This window comes from Falco biarmicus, chromosome 3 (assembly GCF_023638135.1).
Source record: "Falco biarmicus isolate bFalBia1 chromosome 3, bFalBia1.pri, whole genome shotgun sequence".
Classification (NCBI taxonomy): Eukaryota; Metazoa; Chordata; class Aves; order Falconiformes; family Falconidae; genus Falco; species Falco biarmicus.
Window position 1 is genome coordinate 11,871,314 of NC_079290.1, and position 18,955 is coordinate 11,890,268.

Sequence of the window (18,955 nt, forward strand, 5' to 3'; positions counted from 1 at the left end):
CGGCCGCCGCCCCTCGGCCCCGCCGCCCCTCGGCCCCTCGGGGCGCAGCGCGGCCGCTCCGGCGTGAGGAGGAGCCGCTCGGTGCCGCTCTTTCCCCCGCCGCCGCCGCCGCCGCCGCCGCCGCCCGCCGGCCCGTCTGCCGAGCGTGTGTCAAACCCACGTGCTCCGGCAGCCCGCGCCGGGGAGCGGCGCCCAGCGGCCGGGCCCCGCCGCACCGCCGCCGGCCTCGCCCCGCACGGGGACCTCCGCCGGCGGCCGGCCCCGCACCGCGGCCCCGCGGCCTGCACCGGCCCCGCGGCGGGGAGGAGGGCGGTGTTTTCCTGCGCGGCGCCGCCGGCGAGCGTCAGGCGGGGGGGAGGCCCCGGCCCGGCCCTTCCCCTGGCCCCCGCGCCCCGAGGATGGCAGCGCTGCCCGCACGAGTGGCTGGCGGCGGTGTCCCTCCTCTTTTTTTTTCCGGCGGCGGCGGCGGCAGCGGCGGCGGCGGATCATTGTTGTGTGGGAGGAGGGCGGCGGGGATGGACTTGATCTGCCGGGTCTCCTGCTAAGGCGGCAGCACAGCGCGCCCCGCCGCCCAGCCAGCACCCGCCAGGGCCGAGCCGCGCCGGGCAGGGAGGGACCAGCCCCCCGCCCGCTCCCCCTGCTGCTTTATTTTTAGGGGGCTCCACCGCTCCTCTCCCTCGCCCTTATCCCCCCCTACCCCCCTCCCCGCTCGCACACACGCACAGGGACACGCACGCACCCTCCTCCTTTGCCCTTTCATCCTTCCCCCCCGCCGTCCTCCCGCGCCGTCTCCTGCCGCGGCAGATGCGCCGGGGGTCACCGCGCAGCTGGGACTATGGTGAAATTTCCAGCGCTCACTAACTACTGGCCCCTGATCCGGTTCCTGGTCCCTCTCGGCATCACCAACATCGCGATCGACTTCGGGGAGCAGGTAAGGCAGCGCCTCCCCCGGGGGTGACCCTCGCCCGCCCTTCCGCAGGGCCGTACCGGCGGGGCTCGGCGCCTCCGCGGGGAAGGGAAGGGGAGGCGGACCGGGCTGTGCCGGGCCGGGCCCCGCCGTCCTCCCCCGACGCATCGCGGCGGGCGGGGACGGCGGCCCCTGCGCCGTTGGGGGCGGCGGGCGGCCGGTGCCGCCGTGCGTGCCCCGGCGGCTGGAGAGCGCGGGCTGCTCCGCACCCCCGCTGGGCACCCGGGACGGGGGTCGGCGGGGTCGGGGTCGGTTTTTCTCTCCTCCCCCCCCCCCCCCCCCCCCCTTGTATTTCATGATTATATAATCTGAAATTACATAATGCACTCGCCGGGGGCTGGTTGTTTCCCCCGCTGACACGGCTGCTCAGGTGCAGCAGCCCCTAGCGCAGTGCAGCGCCGCTCGGCGGCGGCGGCGGCTCGGCCCCGGGACCCGGCGAGCTGGGGGGCGCGGGGAGCCAGGCCCGGCTGCCGCCGCCCGCTGCCCAGGGCCGCCGCGGCCCCCCCGCCCGCGCCCCCGCCCCGCGCCGCTGCCGCTCCCGCTGCCGCTGCCGCAGCGGCTCGGCCCCCCCCGCCCCGCCGCCAGCAGCCCCCGCCGCCGCTGTCCCGGTGGGAGGGCGGCAGCGCGGGGGGCTCCGGGCAGGTGAGCCTCTGCGCCCCCTCCTCCGCCCGTGTGTTGTGAGCCGGCAGCCCGCGGTGATGGGCACAGGGCAGCAGGTCGGGGCACAGCGAGAGGAGCGGCTGCCGCCACACTCCAGCCGTGAACGGATCGCTGCGCTCGGCCGTGCTCAAATTCTCCAGCGGGGCTGGTGACCTCAGGCTGTCCCCGCGCTGGGGCAGCGAGAAAACACCCCGGCGTGCCCTGACGGGCCGGCCGGCTCCCTCGCACGCAGCCCTGCTGCTTCGCCCCCCTAATCCCCACTTGCGTTTGCACTGAAAACATGTTTTGTGCTTGACGTACTCATTCCTCCGCTGCCCGAGCTTTCCACCCAGGGTGCTTGTTTGCCACAGCACTGTGGGGTGGGGAAATACCTGCTCTCTTGTTTCAGTATTTATGACAGGTAGAGCCCAGGTCTCATGTCAGGCTGCACTATATAGAGCCTATCATTACATTTTTAGTAGAACAGTATACACTAATACTTACAAGCGTTAAGCTGGGCAGCCACGTCAAGTATTGCACCTCAAATAGCTTTTATCCTTGTCCTGAGTCGCTCCGTTTTGCTGAGAAGCTCCTGTTTTCTAAGCAGGATAGGCACTTGTTCCCATGCTCCTTGAGCAAATCTACCAGAAAATTAGTGGGTACCTTCACCGTTTGTAAAGAAGAAAGTGATAGGAAAAATATTACAGTGGGAAAAAAAATAGCTAACATTAATAAAATGTTTGTCATGCCTGTGTCTGTTAATCGCATTTTGCTTCCTTGTCTTTCAAATTTAAATAAACCACGATACTAAAAAATGCAATTCCATCCTTGTCTAACGACTACATACTTTCCTGCTAACTCGGTGTTCTATAAATTGTACTTGGGGGGGGGGGGGGGGGAACTAGAGATAGAAATGACAAGGGAAAAGGTGATTTAAATGCTAATAACTGTACCACGTTAATAACATACAGCAGAAGTCAAATTGAAAGCAGTTCTCTCAGCAAACTGAGACAGGTGCATGTGTACAATTTGCTTCATACAAGGTTAGCTTGATTCAAAATCAATGTCAACCCATAATAAACATCCCCCTGGCTTCAGTGTGCTCTGGACCAGGATTTCAAAAATTAGCAAGCAAGAGGTTACAGCTTTATAAGTGAGGGCCTTCTGGCTGGCTGGGTACTGGTGACACAGTAGGGATGTTAACATGTGGATGATACATGTAAGCACTTATCTAAGCAACTTTGACAGTGTTAGGGACAAAATATGTCAGAAAATGTGTTTTATTTGATAGCTGTCATGGGATTGGCCGTCCAGGAGAGTTGGAGTTATCCCCTGTCTCAGATGGCAGCCTGAGGAGGTGTTTAATTGAAAAGGGAGAAATCTAGTGAGCAAGGAGACTCCTGCAGAAAACCCCAGCCCAGGAGTGGAAGCTGGAAGGATGTTTTTTGTACCAGCCTAGCAAGAGACTTAACCTGCCTGGAAATCAGGAAACTGAGGCAGGGACGAAGTTACTCCAGGTCTGAAGAGATCCTCTTACAGAAAAAAGGACAGGGATTTTATTTTCCTGTATATAATAAATGAACTTTTTTATGCTTATCGGACATTACTGTTGCACTCCTGTGGCTGGAAATATGCTGACTGGCTGAGCCAGTCACCTTTCTGCTCTACAAAATGGTAATAATTTTAATGACAGGGCTGAATTGAAGCAACATAGAATGGGTGTGCCAGCTCTGAATAGGCTGCCATACCTCCTTCTGTGAATGTATGTGGCAGATAAAAAAAGATTTCTAAGAATGATAAGGGAAGTAAAATTTGCATGAAGTAATGTTACCTGCTCTGGACAATACTGTAAAAGAGACATCAGAACTGTAGGTCAGAAGTGAGAGATAACTGTAAATAATTTGGGAGAGAATGGACCTTGCCTGACCAGGGAAGAAAAGATGTCTAAGAAATGCTGTAAGTCATAAATCCTTTTGATGTGTCATGTTCATACATTGTTCTGTCAGGCGAGAAGAGTATTTGGAAGCAGAATGTTCAAAGCAGAGCCTTTTTAACAAAACCTAGTACCATTAGGTACCTGATATTGAAAAGTGAGAAACAAAGAGAATCTCACTCTTTTTTTTTTTTTTTTTTTCCTTTCTTTCTTTTTACCTTGAGAGGCTTTTCTGGGTGTTGAATAGTTTCATTCAATGGTAAACATCACTAGGAAATTGCCAGGTCCTTGATATGTGGCTGTCTCTAGATTTCTTGCTACTTCAAGGGAAATTTATAGTAAGGTTAGAGAATATTTCCAGAACATAGTTCATGACTGGCCCATACCATTGCCCCATACAAGATGTTTGCTACGACAAGTGTGTTTACTTTGTAGGAAGTAAAAAGTGCAGGAGCAACGCTCATAAGAACTAATAAGCTGAGCTTCTGCAGTCACTTCCAGAGCTGCTATAGCCGGTGAAGAGCCTCCTGTTGACCCTTGGATCCTAATCCACTAACGCTTTAGGACAAGGCTATATTAGAGAGTTACTCCAACCTAGTGAGCTAACCTCATCAGTTCACCTCATGAAATCTTCTTAGACAAAGACCTGACACCACCCCACCCCTAAAAAAGGTACTCTTGATGCATAGACAGGTAAGTTCCCAGAAGATTTGAGAAATAAACCATTTCTAACTTTCCATGATTTACTTCTGCAACCGGTTTCCCTTACAATTTATTTACAGTACTACATAGCTTTTATGAAATAAAATACTATATAGCTTTTTTCTTAGCGTAAGGCCTTCAAGAATATAGTCCTAAATATTTTGGCTGAACGTTCCTTCTCCACACAAATACGTGTCTGTGTGTGAGTGTGTGTGTGTGCATGCATGTATTCAATTATTTTTCTCTAGCTGTATGCACACACACACGAATATACACAACAGAGCTTCTTCATCCCAAGAGCTTAACACCGCCAGAAGAGAGATTCTCCCTTTGCAGTCTGCTGGTGAGAGCATTCGACTCTCAGCATCTTATCCTGAGATTCACAATAATTAGTGTTTTAGTTAGAGCTCAGCTGTGGGGGGGGCAGAGTTTGCATTAAAAAATCCCAGCTCCTGTGAAAAATGCTGTTGGAAGTACTTGCTTGGAAATAAACTGCTCCTGTGTGGTGGAGCACAACACAACCTCAACTCACTCAGTAAATAATACCACCATTACCCTTTGTGTCACCACCCACATCAGTTTTCTTTTTAACAGTTTCAGAGCTGCTCACATACGTTGTGGTGGCCTGATTTGTAATGTATGTGTACATTTGCATTAGCCTTAGTATAAAGGGAGAAGACTGAGGTGCGCGTTAGTTCAGTAACTTTCTCAGGAGCGCAGAACCAGCCCTAGGCAGTGTTAAATACATTTTGCAAATGTCACTGGTAACTCTGCTGCTCACAAGGCCAGGCAGAGAGCAATATATTGAACTCGGGGCCAGTCTGCAGTAGTCCCTCAATTATCAGCGGCAACAGTGGGAGGGTTTTTTTTTCTGGCTATCACATACCCAGCCCCTGAATCATTTCTTTCAATTGCTGGCCTTTGCTGTTGGTTGGGCAGTTTTATGTGCCAACGTAACCGTTAAGTATACAGACGTAATGTTGTTCAGTGGCTTGTGGGGCCTTGGAAACTAAAATTGAGCAAGCAGAGTCCTGCTGCCGCTTTCTCTTGAGGTCACTGACAAGCTCTGGTCCTGCAGAAAAATGGCCGTACATCGCGCATAGAGTAGTGGTTGGGATCAAATAGGCGAGCTGTAAAGGAAGCGCTAAACATTTTGGATTCTGAGTTATTCTGCAATAATTGCTTGAAAAACAAACTTTTTTTCTTGTATTTGAATGTTTTCTGGTTTTGCTTAATAAAAAAAAGTGTTGCCAGAAAAGGAGAACAAGTCATGAATAATGTATCAAAAAGAATTAGTGAGCTTATTGTCTGCCCATGCCGTTTGCAAACTTAGTAGGGGGTTAAACATTCTGATTGATGCTTTCTGAAGCTCGTTTTTGGGGTAGGTGTTATTGTCTGGACGTTCAGAACAAGCAATGGGAGAGGTCACATTCCCAGCTGTTCACCGGGGATGTGGGCCAAGTTGTGTAACCTTTCTGTGGCACCGTTCCCCTGCCTTTGAAGTGTGCCTAGGCACCTACCTGTGTGTCACAGGGGTGTAAGGAAAATTCATGTGTCAGAAGCGCCGCGAGATGAAAGGTGCTATATGAGTGCAAAGTACTCCTGTTAGTGCTGTTGTGAGAGGTCAGGGACTCATTTAAGTCACGTAGGACTTAAATACCATATAAACAAGAAAGCTAATAAGGTCTTATAACTGGTGTAGACCATGACTGTGTTATTACCACAAACATATTATTAGTAGGGTACGGTGATGGAAATGCCCTATTTTTTAAAATGAATGTGAACTACACAGCATTTTAAATTAATTTTAGATGAACTTGTGTTGAAGAAGCAAACATCTACAGAGTATACTATGAACAGAATATTTTTAATTTTTTAATTATTATTATATTTTTTTTTTAGTTTTCCATGGTAACATTTTGAAGGAATTCATTTCTCCTGCAGGATTCACAAGCCAAATAGTCTTGTGGCTAGGGAAGATCGGTGAAGTGCATCTAACTTCCCGGTTTGGAGTGAGAAAATCCAAGTGAGAGACCTTGTATGAAGGATCAAAACCCAAACCACACACACCTGAAGCAGTAATTTTCAGAATTTGTACCTCAGTACTGAATTCAGAGAGGTTCTTCCAAGCAGCGCAGCTCTCCTTACTTTTGCATGCCAGCCTGAACCCTACAGCCTTAACTCCTAAATAGTCGTCTGCCAAGCACTGGAGGTTTTCAAGCCAGTGCTAAGTGGTCTGTAGACCACACAGACGATTCTTGGGACTACACGAGTGATTAATTAGGCTTATATGTCTACATTAGTTGCAGCGCGCATTAGTTACCAGGCATTGCATTCACCGGTCATGCAGAGCATTTGGTGGAGTTTCACAGCAAGGAGAACAGAGGCACATACTCCTCGCAGCTAAAACAATATGTATTTGCATTTTATAGCACATAAGGTACCAAATGAACAGGTTATGGAGAGCAGTGGGGCTGTCACCGCTGAAGACTGCAGATGATACTAGAAATTATGAGAATGAACCTACAAACAAGGTGTCCATCCCCTGCAGTGCTCCATGTCGCCATAGTGTAAAATACATAATCTACAGCTAGGAGCTGTGTTATGCTTCATTTGTCAGTACCTTCTCTTTTTTCATCCTACCCTCTCCTTTCTTCCCAAAACCCTCCGGTTCCCTGCTTCCCGTTCACATTGCTTCCCACCTCCCATGGCTGTGTCACCTTGGCTCTGAGGACTTGTCTGGACTTTTCATACCCTTCGCTGTTAAGAACTGGGAGGTTTTGTACTTGATGCTACCCATGAAGCATGCTGAAGCAGTTGGCTAGCTGTATAGCTGCAGAGAGCCTGTTTCCAAGGAGGGAGGGAGGGAGAAACAACCCCTTGCAGCACCAACTAGCCACTTACTTCTGAAGTAAGTTTCTGAAGTAGTTTAATTCATCCCAAACCTGTGAATTCAGATATTTGCCCACCAGGTTGCTGGAAAGTAAAACTTTCAGGTCTGTGGGCTAGAAACAGTTCTCCCTACCAGAAGAGTAACCGATGGAGTGGGAGACCTGTGTACGTTTACCACTTTGCCAAGCAGTCCCAAGTCCTAGTCTCTGGGGTGGAGAGCCTTCTCTGGAGATACTCCAGTCACAATATCACTGGATATTCACTGAAAAAGCATTATGGGGTGGCCAAATACTTCTGGTGCGTATTTCAGAGATGGGAGAATTGGGTTCTCCTCCGTGCCAGTGAAAATCTAGTAGACTAAGACAGCATCAGAAAGAAGGGATAAAAATACCCTGAGCCTATGTTAAAACATGGGTTGAAAACTGAAGTTCTGAGAGGGGTTTGAACCACTTTCTGCTTCATGGAGAGAAATCCCCAAAGTAAAACTTTTGGGTTTGAGTTCAACAGACCATTTGATTTGTTTCAGGGGGTTTCTTGTTCATTTTTCTTTTGGTTTCATTTTCACAAAACCCAGAAAGCTGATCTCTCTTCGCATTTGATTCGGTCTGAACCGATTTATCTTTAATCTTCGATCATTTTGCTGCTGCACAGAGAATGTGGTTTTATACAGAGGCTTAGATGACATGACCAATCTTATGACCATTTGAAGACAAGTGACTTTTTATATGCAAAGAAGGCATGTACGCAAGGCTCCAGCTCTGAAAGTGCAGATTCTAGCTGTTAATTGACTTCCTATCTTGATCGTAGGCAAGAAATTTGTCTCTTTCTTTATGTGAGTTTTGTCGGTTCTAAAGTAGTGATGTGTTTTACAAGGCATTTACAAAGTTTAGTCCTTCATGTTTGTAAAACATGGATGTAAGTTGCTGTATAAATAGAAAATTTAAATATATCTGCCAGCTCATGCAGAAACCTCCGTGCATAAAATTGAGCAATTCCAAACAGCTTTTGCTTTGTAGCTACTTTGAGAAATCTGTGATGTTTTTAAGTAACATATCTATTACTGCTGAGCTCAGTTCCAGTGAAAATGGCATATCAGAACATGTGTTTCTTAGAAAAAATTATGGAAAATTTGTCATGAGCTTAGATTTCAACAAACTAATCTAACTAACTATTGGTGCCTCATCCTATTTGTACCTGGGAAACCTGTGGATTTGGGGGAGAGGGAAACAGGAGTGTTAATATGCAATTAGATCATCAGATTACACTTCCTTCTGCTTGCTTGATTTTCTACTGACATGGTATTGCTGTAGCTATGGTTTTAGACACTGCTGCTGCCTTTTCAGATAACCATTAGCCAGGGAATTAAAAAAGAACCACTGTAAGAACAGGAGACCTAAATGACCCATGAACTTCGGTGTCTGAAACAGTAAAGCTCTGCTGTTCTCCTGTCTTCTGTCTCCTCTATGATATCGTTTCTCTTTCAGAATTCCCACAGAACTTTGCTACCTTGCTTTGGAGTATGTCCGCATATGCAGTTTTTCTGGATTAATTCCTTTTTGATGTAGTGCAGAATAAAAGTGCCTGCATGAAACATTAACTAAGAATAATTGCAGGTGTAAACACGCATTTTTTTCCAAAGAGGGATGAAGTGCAGCATTTTTATTTGCAAAACCACAGTTGATTTCTGTAGCCTTTTCAAGAGCATTCTAGGAAAGGACAAAGGAAAAATACTGGAGAGTTAAGACCAGTTTATTAAAAAATAAGTGCTGCAGTGGCATGAAGTCTCAAGTGCCAATTCATTAGTAGCTGTTTGCAAGAGGTTATTACTGCAGCTTCTGGGAGTTGTTTTTCCTCAAGATGATGCAAAAAAGTCACTGTTTCTGATTTGGCAGGAGTGTTACTGTTGGAGAAAGGGTGGTCACTGTTGTCCAGAATGCTCAGTTTGCTTTACTGATGTAGTAGTTCAGCAAGAGTTCAGCTTTTAGCGTGGGAAGCAAACAAACTGCAAGACGCAACTTATTTTCAAGTGATTTGCTTCACATAGCTTTTTTTGCAGTGCTGCTGGATTGCTAAGGCAGTTGTTTCCAACCTTTTTCAATTTGCAGAGCTCAGAAAATTTTCCAGTGGAGATGCAGAGAAAATTCACATCTGTACAAGCTGGAGAGCTTATTTATGTTTACATGTTTTTTTAGTTACCTGTCTCCTACTGCTTGTAAATATTCCTTAAAGCAGAGGGTTCTGTGGGGCTGAAAGCTCACCTCACCAAAGCATGTGCCAGCACATTTGCTGACAGATAATTTGGAAGGCTTTTGGCTAGGAGGTGGTCTGTCTTCTGGCCTTCTTGCCTGTGTTTTGTACTTAAATTAGTGAATGAAGTCAGATGCAGGCCATACCTGAGCTTTCACGTGCTGGCCTTTGAACTGTGTGCCTGCACAGCTTTCCCCACCTACCCTGGCCAAAGCAGGTGTGCACGTGCCAGCCTGGACTGATTTTTTTTCCTTCACCTAGTCAGACAGGCAGTGTGTGTATGTATAAGGGGCATAACTGCACGGCACCCACTGTTCTTCCCTTGTTTCTTTTAATTGTGGTGTTTGCCATCCTCTTCTTTGAAAATACAGGATTTACGTTTAGATTTTATTGGGCTGTTTTTCCTGTTCATTTCTTACTTACACCGCGTTACGTCTCCTTCATTCTGTTGCGTATCGGCGAACAGTATCTTATTTTTATAACCTCCCTGTCAGCGAGCAGCAGCTGCAGTTCCTGCAGCCATGGCCAGCCACGGTGAGGTAGCTCTGATCCACCTCCAGCAGGTCCCTCCTCATTGCAAACACTTTCCTTGCCGCAGCATACCAACCTGCTCCAAGAACTTGGCAGCCTTTGATCTCAAATCTGCCGTCCTGCAGATGAAAGGCAGGCTCCCGCACAAGTCCATCGTTACCATTTCCTCTGTCAGCGTGTTACCAATTAAAAAGCATTTAGCCCATTTGAAAAGAAAATTAATAGTTAGCAGCATTACAGGGCAGGAAGACGGTTCACATTTTCGGTTCAGGTGAGAGGGGGGGAAAATGTGAGTTAGGTAAGAGGAAGGATTATAGAAACGAAGCATTTATAGCTTGGACAAAAAAGGGAATTCAGTAACCATCTACGATTGTATGAACCACAGTGTGGTTATGAAGGAGGGGAGACAGGGTTAGCTGGGTCACTGCCATGGGGAGAACGTAGCGAGGAGCACTGAGAGAAACTGGGGGAGCTGCACACAATTTAGACTGAAAAGTTTACCAGATCATTTTACAAGTAAAAAGCAGGACTTGTTCCCTTTCACACATCAGTTCCTTCTAAAATGTGGCATGAAGAGCGCTGTGCTTTGGATGGTGTTGGGTGGTGGTGGTGGTGGTGGCATGTTATGTAGGCTCAAATTCAGTGCGTCACCGAGAGCAAAGAGTGCTGTGGTCACTGTAAAATGCTGGATATGGTGGGTCAAACCTGAAGACCACGTCTCCTGGTGAGGGAGACAGGCAGCTTGGGAACCAGACACTCCTCAAAGATACTCAGTGCAGTCCAGAAGGGTCATGTAGTTACGGGCTGTTAGTGTGGCCTCTTCCTATGAAATCGTACACACTAAGGTAAAATACACAAAAACTGGATCTCAGGAGGTGCAGAATTTCTATTATCAAGGATTACTGATCATGATAGAGTTTTCTTACAGCACTCTTTCACACGACACCTCCCAGATGCAGCATACAGAGCACTTGCTAGGGAGAGAAACCGGAGCTACCAATAGACATACCGACTGTGAACCCCTGTCTTGTTCCTTGCAGAAGTGTGCAGTGGAAGTGGTGTGCCCCTTGCTGCCTGGGTGAGCAATATGCACCGCTGGGGTCTCCCCAGCAGAGCTGAGCACAACAAATCCAAACAAAATGACCGTACCAAAAAATACGGGGACCTTTCCAGTATGAGAGAAGTGGAGTTTTGAGATGTTCTCAGTCTGGAAGTACGCGAGATCTTAGCTCTGGTTTTAAACTGGAGGCTTGCTGAGTTTTTTGAAGGGCTTAAAGGCACAGCTGCCGCGAGAAAAGACTCAACAAGCACAGGGGACGTTGCAGGTTCTGTGGTACTGTGAAATGCCTGCCCAGCCCTGCACCCTTACTGTCTTTCTAATTCAGTTCTGCAGGTCCTTTGATTTGCTTGGTTGTGGGTGCTGGAGTGGTTTAGTTATGCAGACATCTGTGTGGCTTTGTCACCAGGCTGGAGCCTGCAGTGGCAGCTCCTCACCCTAATTGCTACCAGGGAGCCCATCTATTTCACCCTTGTCCTGTTATTTGCTTTGGTAACTTACTCCATCAGTCCATCCCACTTCCTCCCCCACCATGGGATTTTGGAGATGACTTTGAACATTAGGATTATTTGCAACCCGATGAGCCCAAGAGGCCAGTTAAGGAGGTGGCTTCAAACCTGCCACCAGCTCTGCCCAGCAGAAGTGGACATACCAGGTGATGTACTTGGAAGGGTTGCTGGTCTTCCCTATTTGCGTGGCCTGAGGTGGTGGGGAATAAATCTTCCAATCTGAGTATCTGGAACATCCTCTTCATGAAATTTTTATTTTTGCCCTCTCTTGCTCATAGTTTTTTGAAGCCTGTCAAAATAACCCCAGCTGTCCTTGGTTTTGTACGGTCACAGGGACGTGTCTGCTGTTTCTTCTCTGCACTTCAGTAGTATAAAACAACTGGTAATGTGGGGCTCCAAACTCAGTGTGACAGCACTGTCAGCTTCCCCTGTATTTATGTTGGAACATAACAACCTCATGATCTTAAGCGTGTGCTTTGGAAGAGAAAGAAACTCCAAACCACAAAACATTTTTCAGCTCCTCAAGACACCAAAGGTAGTCATCCACAAAAAGGTTTCTGTTTGCCACAGATATATACATTTTTCAGGTACTTCTGTCATACACATGCACATGTACATACTGCGTTGTGAGCAGGAGATTGCCTTTATAGAAGAATTATACACTGAGTGGTGCTAATGTACAGTCTTGGATTACTTACTGGCTTCTATGCAAAGCAAAATGGTTAAGGAAATAAGGGCAAGAGGTGTGCATAGGGCTGCTTAGGTAATCGCACGTGCGCCTGATGTGTCACAGTTTAAGTTGCCTCTGGTTACATGCTATTACAGTGGTTGCATGTGCAAATGCTGTTTTATTTTTGAATCAATGGCATTGTACATGGATTTCATCTGTACACAATGTGACCTTGAGAGCACCCCTCATCACTGCATCACTGTTCTTTATATACTTTTGCGGGCAGTCATTTTGCTTCAGAGTGTTTCATTTCAAAGCATGAAAGCATGACGACCTTTTAGCATTCACAGTCTTGTTCTTATATGAGTGTTCTGAGATTCAATCAATGGTCTACTGGTTAGGACATGCTCCAGCATTATAATAGTCTTGGGAAGAGCTTTCGTCAGCAGTGCCTTCTGGATCTAATGTGTAAGTAGTGTGGTTTTTTTCTACTAATACTGTGCAGAGGCCAACATTTCTCTCTTTAATAAATTTATGAGAAATCACAGCAGGTAACCTGCTTGACATTTTCTTACTGTAGGCTTGACCTGTTGGTGAGCTTTGAATCGCTGTCCGGAAAAGGCCGGTATAGTTGTGGGCTAGATTTTCAAAATTGCAGCATGCCTTTTTTGTCAGCTGCAAGCTCTTACCGCATTGTGGGTGGTTGCATCACTAAGGAGAAAATAGCTAGCAAAGGCACAATCATTGCCTCGGGACTTCGTGAAGAAAACCTCATGTTAAGTTACATATTTGTGACTTCAGCGCCAAGGGTTTGCTTGTGCTTGCAGTAATCTGCAGATGTGAAGACTGTTTGTATTCTGTGTGCATCCACTGATTTGAAAGGGGAAATGAGTGGTAAGAGAGAGGGGTTAGGTCAAGAGGGAAGCTGCCTGAAAGGGTAGAGCCTGACAGCTTTGGCTTTGGAAGTACCAGCGCATCCCAGAAGTCCCACTGTCCAGCAAGTGCCTCTCGGGTCATGAAAGCTTTTCCTCACACTAGAAAGGCTGAGATGCTTACAGACACAGTGGCTGCAGGGCCATAATTTCATCACTGATAGCTGGCTAAGTAACAAACTAGGTATTTTTTCCTCCTTTGTCCCGCTGGAAGTCTAGAGTATACAAAGGAGGCGTGCCAGTGTAAATTTAGCTAACGAGAAGGCAATCAGGTTCTCTGTGACCAGCACCAAGAAGAATGTTAAAGCAATACTCATCCAGTGGCGATACAGGATAACCTGCGCTGAACTGTAGAAATAAATGGAGGAAGAAACATGACTTACTAATATCCTTGACCTTTTTTTCAAGAGCAGATAAGAATAGTAGCAGCACCTGAAACCATTAGATATGAATACAGTGAGTTTGCCTTATCTCTTGAGAGCTCAGTATGGCCTGCTATGGCAAGATATAAGCAAATTGGCTGGACAGGGAGGTAGTTATGTGTACGGCCAGAAGAACAAAGGATATTTGAATTACTACTTTTTTTTTATTTTTAACATGCTTATAGCGTTAGGGACCCTAAGCACTGCTTCAGTTTGCTGTTGACACAGCATAGGGGTGAGGGATGCACAGACAGCTTGGAGCGGTTACAAAAAAGGATTAGTAGCCGTTTTGCAAGAGGTTATTATTGCAGCTTCTGGGAGTTGGTGTCAAAGGCAACTACAAGCATGAGTGTCTCTCATTTGTGCTCTGTAAAGAATAGTGCCTCTATAGTCTTGTGACATTTAGCATCAAATACCTCTACACTTTTCTTTTTTCTGTTTTGGCCAGGTAAGATTCTGTAACCTCTAATCTTCTGTGTATACCCCTTTGTCTTGTGATCCCTTTGTGAAAGAACGACAACATCCCATTGAGAAGGAGAGAAACAGGATATAAAAATGGGGAGCAGCGCACAATTCAATCCTTCACTTTCCTTCCACTGAATGCCTGCATGGCAGCACGCAGTGGTGCTGCATAAGCAACAGTCTGGCGTCTGCAGCCTGCCAAGCTGAACCCAAAAGGATTGAGCATCATAAATGTCATCTCTTACTATCTTTTTTTTGGCACTTTGTTTATACGTACTTGTTTAAAACTGAGGATTTTTTTGGTTTCAGCCCTGGGTTGGGCCTTCCCATGCCACTGCAGTGGTTTGTAGCCCTGGACAGCTCCTGACCCTCCTTCCCTGCCTTCTCCTTGTCACCCTGCCACCCATTTGCAGTCCTTTCTTTTCTCCAGAGTAGTCTGTAATCTTCAAATATCTGCTTCCCTTCTGTCTTCTCTACTTCTCCTTTTCTGTGCCTGTCCAGGGGCTGCCTCCAGAGCACATCCCAAAGCTGTTTGCAGGCAAGCAGCCCACCGCAATCATGACAGCAAGGTGCCACCGCCTGGCCCCAGCAGATTCCTTCCTTGCAAACAAGAGGCGCGGTTCAGCAAGGGAAATGCTTAACTAGAAATCTTTCTGATGTTTGTGGGCTTTACATTCAGGCCTGGGTTAAGCTCATGCACAGGTATTTATCTCTTAAGAGGCAGCCAGGCTTCAAGCGAAGAATGTGAGCTTTGTAAAGCTGCAAGACTTTATCTAGCAAAGCGTCCGTACTTGCCTCTTCTTCTTCCTCCAGACATGCAGTTGTGGTACCAGGGAACGTGCTACCCAGCTGTCTCTGTTCCTCTTTCACATCCCACTGTGTCAGGCCAGCTCTGGGTCAGGCTGGTTCAGATACTTTTTCTTTAGGACCAGGCGTGTCGCAGTGCTGGCGGGACATGGCTGTGACTGCTCTGCCACTGCTGGTGACCTGTGGCTCCCTCTCATCCTCACGCCAGTGCCTTGCTCTGAATTCCTGCCCAGCACGATGCTGTGTAGAAGCAGTGAAATTTTTCTCCCTGCGTGCTGGCGTCTGATGGCACATGGTAAATGCCTGCTGCCCTCACTGGTGGTTTTTTTTAAGATGTTGCAAACGAAGGTCAGGGTGATTATTCTCTCACTAAGTCTTAAAGCCAATTTCTGGATCGCAGGCGAGAATAGCATTGCTTGCATTCCTCACATGCCTGTTCATCCTGCCTTATAGGTCTCATTGCTGTAGCTGACCAGTGATGTTTTCTTACCTGCAAGGGCAGAGATAAAGATGTTGGAGTGCTGAAAGAATCTAATCTCAGCTAAATCTCTTTTGAATCAGAGAGTACTTCTGCTCTTTGGTGTGTTTTTGCAAAGCAATCCTTTGAGGAAACCTGGGAGAGGCACGTCAAGCTCAGTCACTTGTACATGGGCATGAATGCCTTGTGTGCAGAGGTCCAGGCGTCACGAACTCGGGTGTTCACTGTAGGCTTCAGACAGAAACATGTCCATTGCGAACCTGTGCATCACTTGAGAGACTTTGAAGATGTTTATAACCATTCTTAACATTATAAATACTTCCAAATTGCTATATATAATTTGGCTTCAGACATTTCTAGGTCATAACTAAACTGGTAGGCTTGTTCCAAATCCGGGATGGATGGCATGAATAGCACTTTGTGAGCCAGACCCATCACATGCTCTAAAATAAACTTGTGCTGAGCCAACATTGATCTTCAGATTCTTTGAAAGTCTTCCCCACCTTACAGAAATTCCTGATAGTGTTTCTACAGCAGTTGATAATGAAGAAAAAATAAAGCAGAGCATGGAGGAGAGTAAGGAAGCAACAAGCTGACTTTATGACGGGAAGAAACAAAACATGCAGCTAGGAGAAATTATTCTGAATAAACAAGCTCGTGAAATAACAGCTTCAGCAGCAGACAGCTTTTGGCTTGCCTAGCGCTCTCATGAGTTTAGATTGCAAATCTCTTAAATTTACCAAAGCAGAGTTGTCTCCTAACAAATATGAATGGCTGCCTGAAATATTAACACAAAGAGTTCCTGTTTTCTGGGGGGCAGAAAGAATAATATGGAATACATGAGGGTGACATAAAGATGAGAAGATAAGAGATCTTGGATGATTTATCTGATGACCTGTCTCCCAGTAGAGATAATAAATGCCCTAAGTGAAATTTCACCTGGGATAGTTTGCTCAGTTCTGGCCATACATACCTAAGGCAAGTCAATTCAAGCTTGTTCAAAAGATCAGGCAAAAGAAACCCCAGCTTTTAGTTTCTCCATTTGTTTTATCCTCCTGTCTGACAAGGAGAAACTGAAAGATTTGATTTCTGTATCCCGGTGAAGGTGGGTAGATCTGAATAAGGTTGTTCTTTATAAGGAGATAAGGGAAGATGTTAGCCCTCCTGCAAACAAGAGCACATTGGGTAGCAACATCTGACTGTAAACAGACAACGAGTGTTTTTAAGCGCTTGGAAATGAGGAAGGCTCCAGGCTACCAGAAGAATGAGGCACTGGAAAGAGCAAGGACAGGAAAGCTGTACTACTTGTTTTTAAAATTGTGTTAATGAAAGTCATGCTATTGTATGTGTGCCTGGAGCACAGCAAAGGACCAAAGCCTACACCCTTGAAAGTTGTTTCCATTTACCTCTGTGATGGGAAGAAAGTAGAACTTGGTACAGACAACTGTTATTTTGAATACGTATATCTCATATACACACAAGAAGGAATGAGAGGCTCTGAGTGGAGCTGCAGGATGCTTTGACTTCAGCTTACATTGTCTAGTGATTACCTAAGAGAACTTGCTGTTGCTGTTTAAGCCCTAATTCTGAATGCTTTTCTCTTCTCATGGCTAATTTTTTTATCTCTCTGAACATGCTGTCATTCTAAAATACCTATCTTTGTTTCTTGCTTTCTTTTTTTTAAAAAAACCAAAATCATTGCTTACTTGAGGCCTCCACAACCCCTGTTCTCCCAGAGGAACAGCAGTGGATTGGGATGCACAGTTCCCCAAAACATGAGGTGTCCCCTCACCTGGTGCCACAGAGGCAGGGCGGCAGCTTCTGCGGGGCTGACATTGCTGCTGCTGCTCCTGCTGCTGCTGCTGCTGCTGGCACCAGCGAACAAACGAAGCTCTGTTCATTTTCTGCTCCAGCAGAATGAGCAGGGGGCGGGGGACGGGACAGAAGAAGGATGAGCTTGGGGATGGAGCTTGCTCAATCGAATGAGGAAAAATATAGTGAGGGAAGGGAATGTATAGTCAGGTTCATAAAGAAGTGCTTTCAATGATTATATGTTAAACACAGTTTGGAAGGGTTTGGCAATGCCCTTTTATTGCTCTTCACAGGACAGCTTATCTGTTCATTTTTTCTGTTTTGCATGCTAATGATAAATCAGAGTCAAGCATCAGTGCTTGTTTTGTCGTTGCCATTGACCCTGATTTAGGACAATCTCAAAACACAAAATACCTTCCCATTTTCTCAATGCTTATGTCTTCTTCCAGAGTTCCAAATAGCAGGCTGGCACTGTGATTTGAAAATCGTTTTAAACATTGTTGCTGTAGCATATTCTTAGTAAAAGACAAGACTGCCAAAAGTATGCCAGAGATGGAAGCACCCAGGCTGCACTGAGAGCGCTGGGAGAGAAAAGCTTAACTCCTGTTTGAAGGTCTCAATCTGTGTATTTCCATCCGTTTGAATTAGGTTGAATTAGCCTGCTGAAAGCAAAGCAACCATTATTACGGTAATGAGATATTAAAAGAAAAAATCTATCACAAGTTTCATAAGACATGCTACCTTCAGAAATATGGCATTATGGAAGTGTGGGCATTAAATTCGTTGGCCTTTGCATAAATATGGTGACTAAGAAGCCATATTTGTGTTGCTCTAGTTAATTAAAAATGTGATTTTAAAATGTTTTCATGATGTGACTAGAACATCCATCCTGTAAGGAGAGCAAATACTGAAACGTGAGAGGCTTACTTCTGTGTCTGAGAGGTTAAGCATTTTCATCTGGTTGAGCTGAAGTTGAGGGAAGAAGGAATTTTTTTCAACTTGGGGGCTGCTACGTTCTTTTTAGTTACACCATGTATGCGCGAGAGTCCAAGAGCTGATTGAGCACAGTCTAATTAGTCTGCTGACAGCAGATGGAAGCAAATGGCCAGACCATGAGGTGTGTCATACCTACTTTGACCTGCAGCCATCAGCTGGCCTTACTCCTTGTTCAGCCATGCAGAGGAGGGATGGCCAGCAAGAGCGGGAGGCAAAAGATTTGTCTCACTGCCACTGCCATACACGCAGAGAGGTGAATCCTCTGGCCTTTATAAAGGCTGTTGACCCTTTTTTCTTCTTTTTTAATCAAGGCAGAGTTCATTCTTTCACAGATAAAGTGGTGGATGTGTTTATACTTACGTCATAGACTCAGAAAGGTTGAAATCTTTCTGCAGCATAGCTATTCCCTTTTCATCTCTAATGGTCACTCTTCATTGCTAAACTAATGCATAGGAAAATAGGTGCAGATTTGGCATTTCCCTGAATGTGTTCACTGCTTGAATAGTCATTGTGCTTGCTGTAGCCATAGGTAGGTAGAAGTGTTCTTTAAAAGTGGAAAAGTGATTTTTTTTCTTACCCAATCTTTTTTAAAAAACTGATCTTTTTCATTCAGTGTTGGTAGTGAATTAGAAATTTGCTGTGTCATTGTTAACTAAGCAGAATAAAGATAGTCTGGAAATAGAAATTGCTGCAGCCTGTGCAGAGAGATGTCAGCTGTTGCTGGGTGTCATTGTGAAACTGTGAAGTCATCAGAAATAATCCTCACTGGGAACATGAATATCAGGCACAATGGTGGGTTTCCAAACTGAAAACAGAGAGACTGAAGTCTGGGAAAAAGAAAGAAGAGAAATATCACATGACATAAAAGTGGCTCCTGTTCTTTTTGGCTCACTGGAAGT

General features: G+C 46.3%; 1 protein-coding gene across 1 annotated transcript in view; it reads left to right on the forward strand.

Annotated features, from left to right (window-relative positions):
• The first annotated feature begins 205 nt into the window (after window positions 1–205).
• ANKH (ANKH inorganic pyrophosphate transport regulator) overlaps window positions 206–18,955 on the forward strand; it is a 111,127-nt gene continuing 92,377 nt past the window's right edge. The window contains exon 1 of the mRNA XM_056331285.1: window positions 206–931. Coding sequence (XP_056187260.1) covers window positions 836–931 — 96 coding nt within the window. The 5' untranslated portion in view covers window positions 206–835. The remainder of the gene's footprint in view (window positions 932–18,955) is intronic.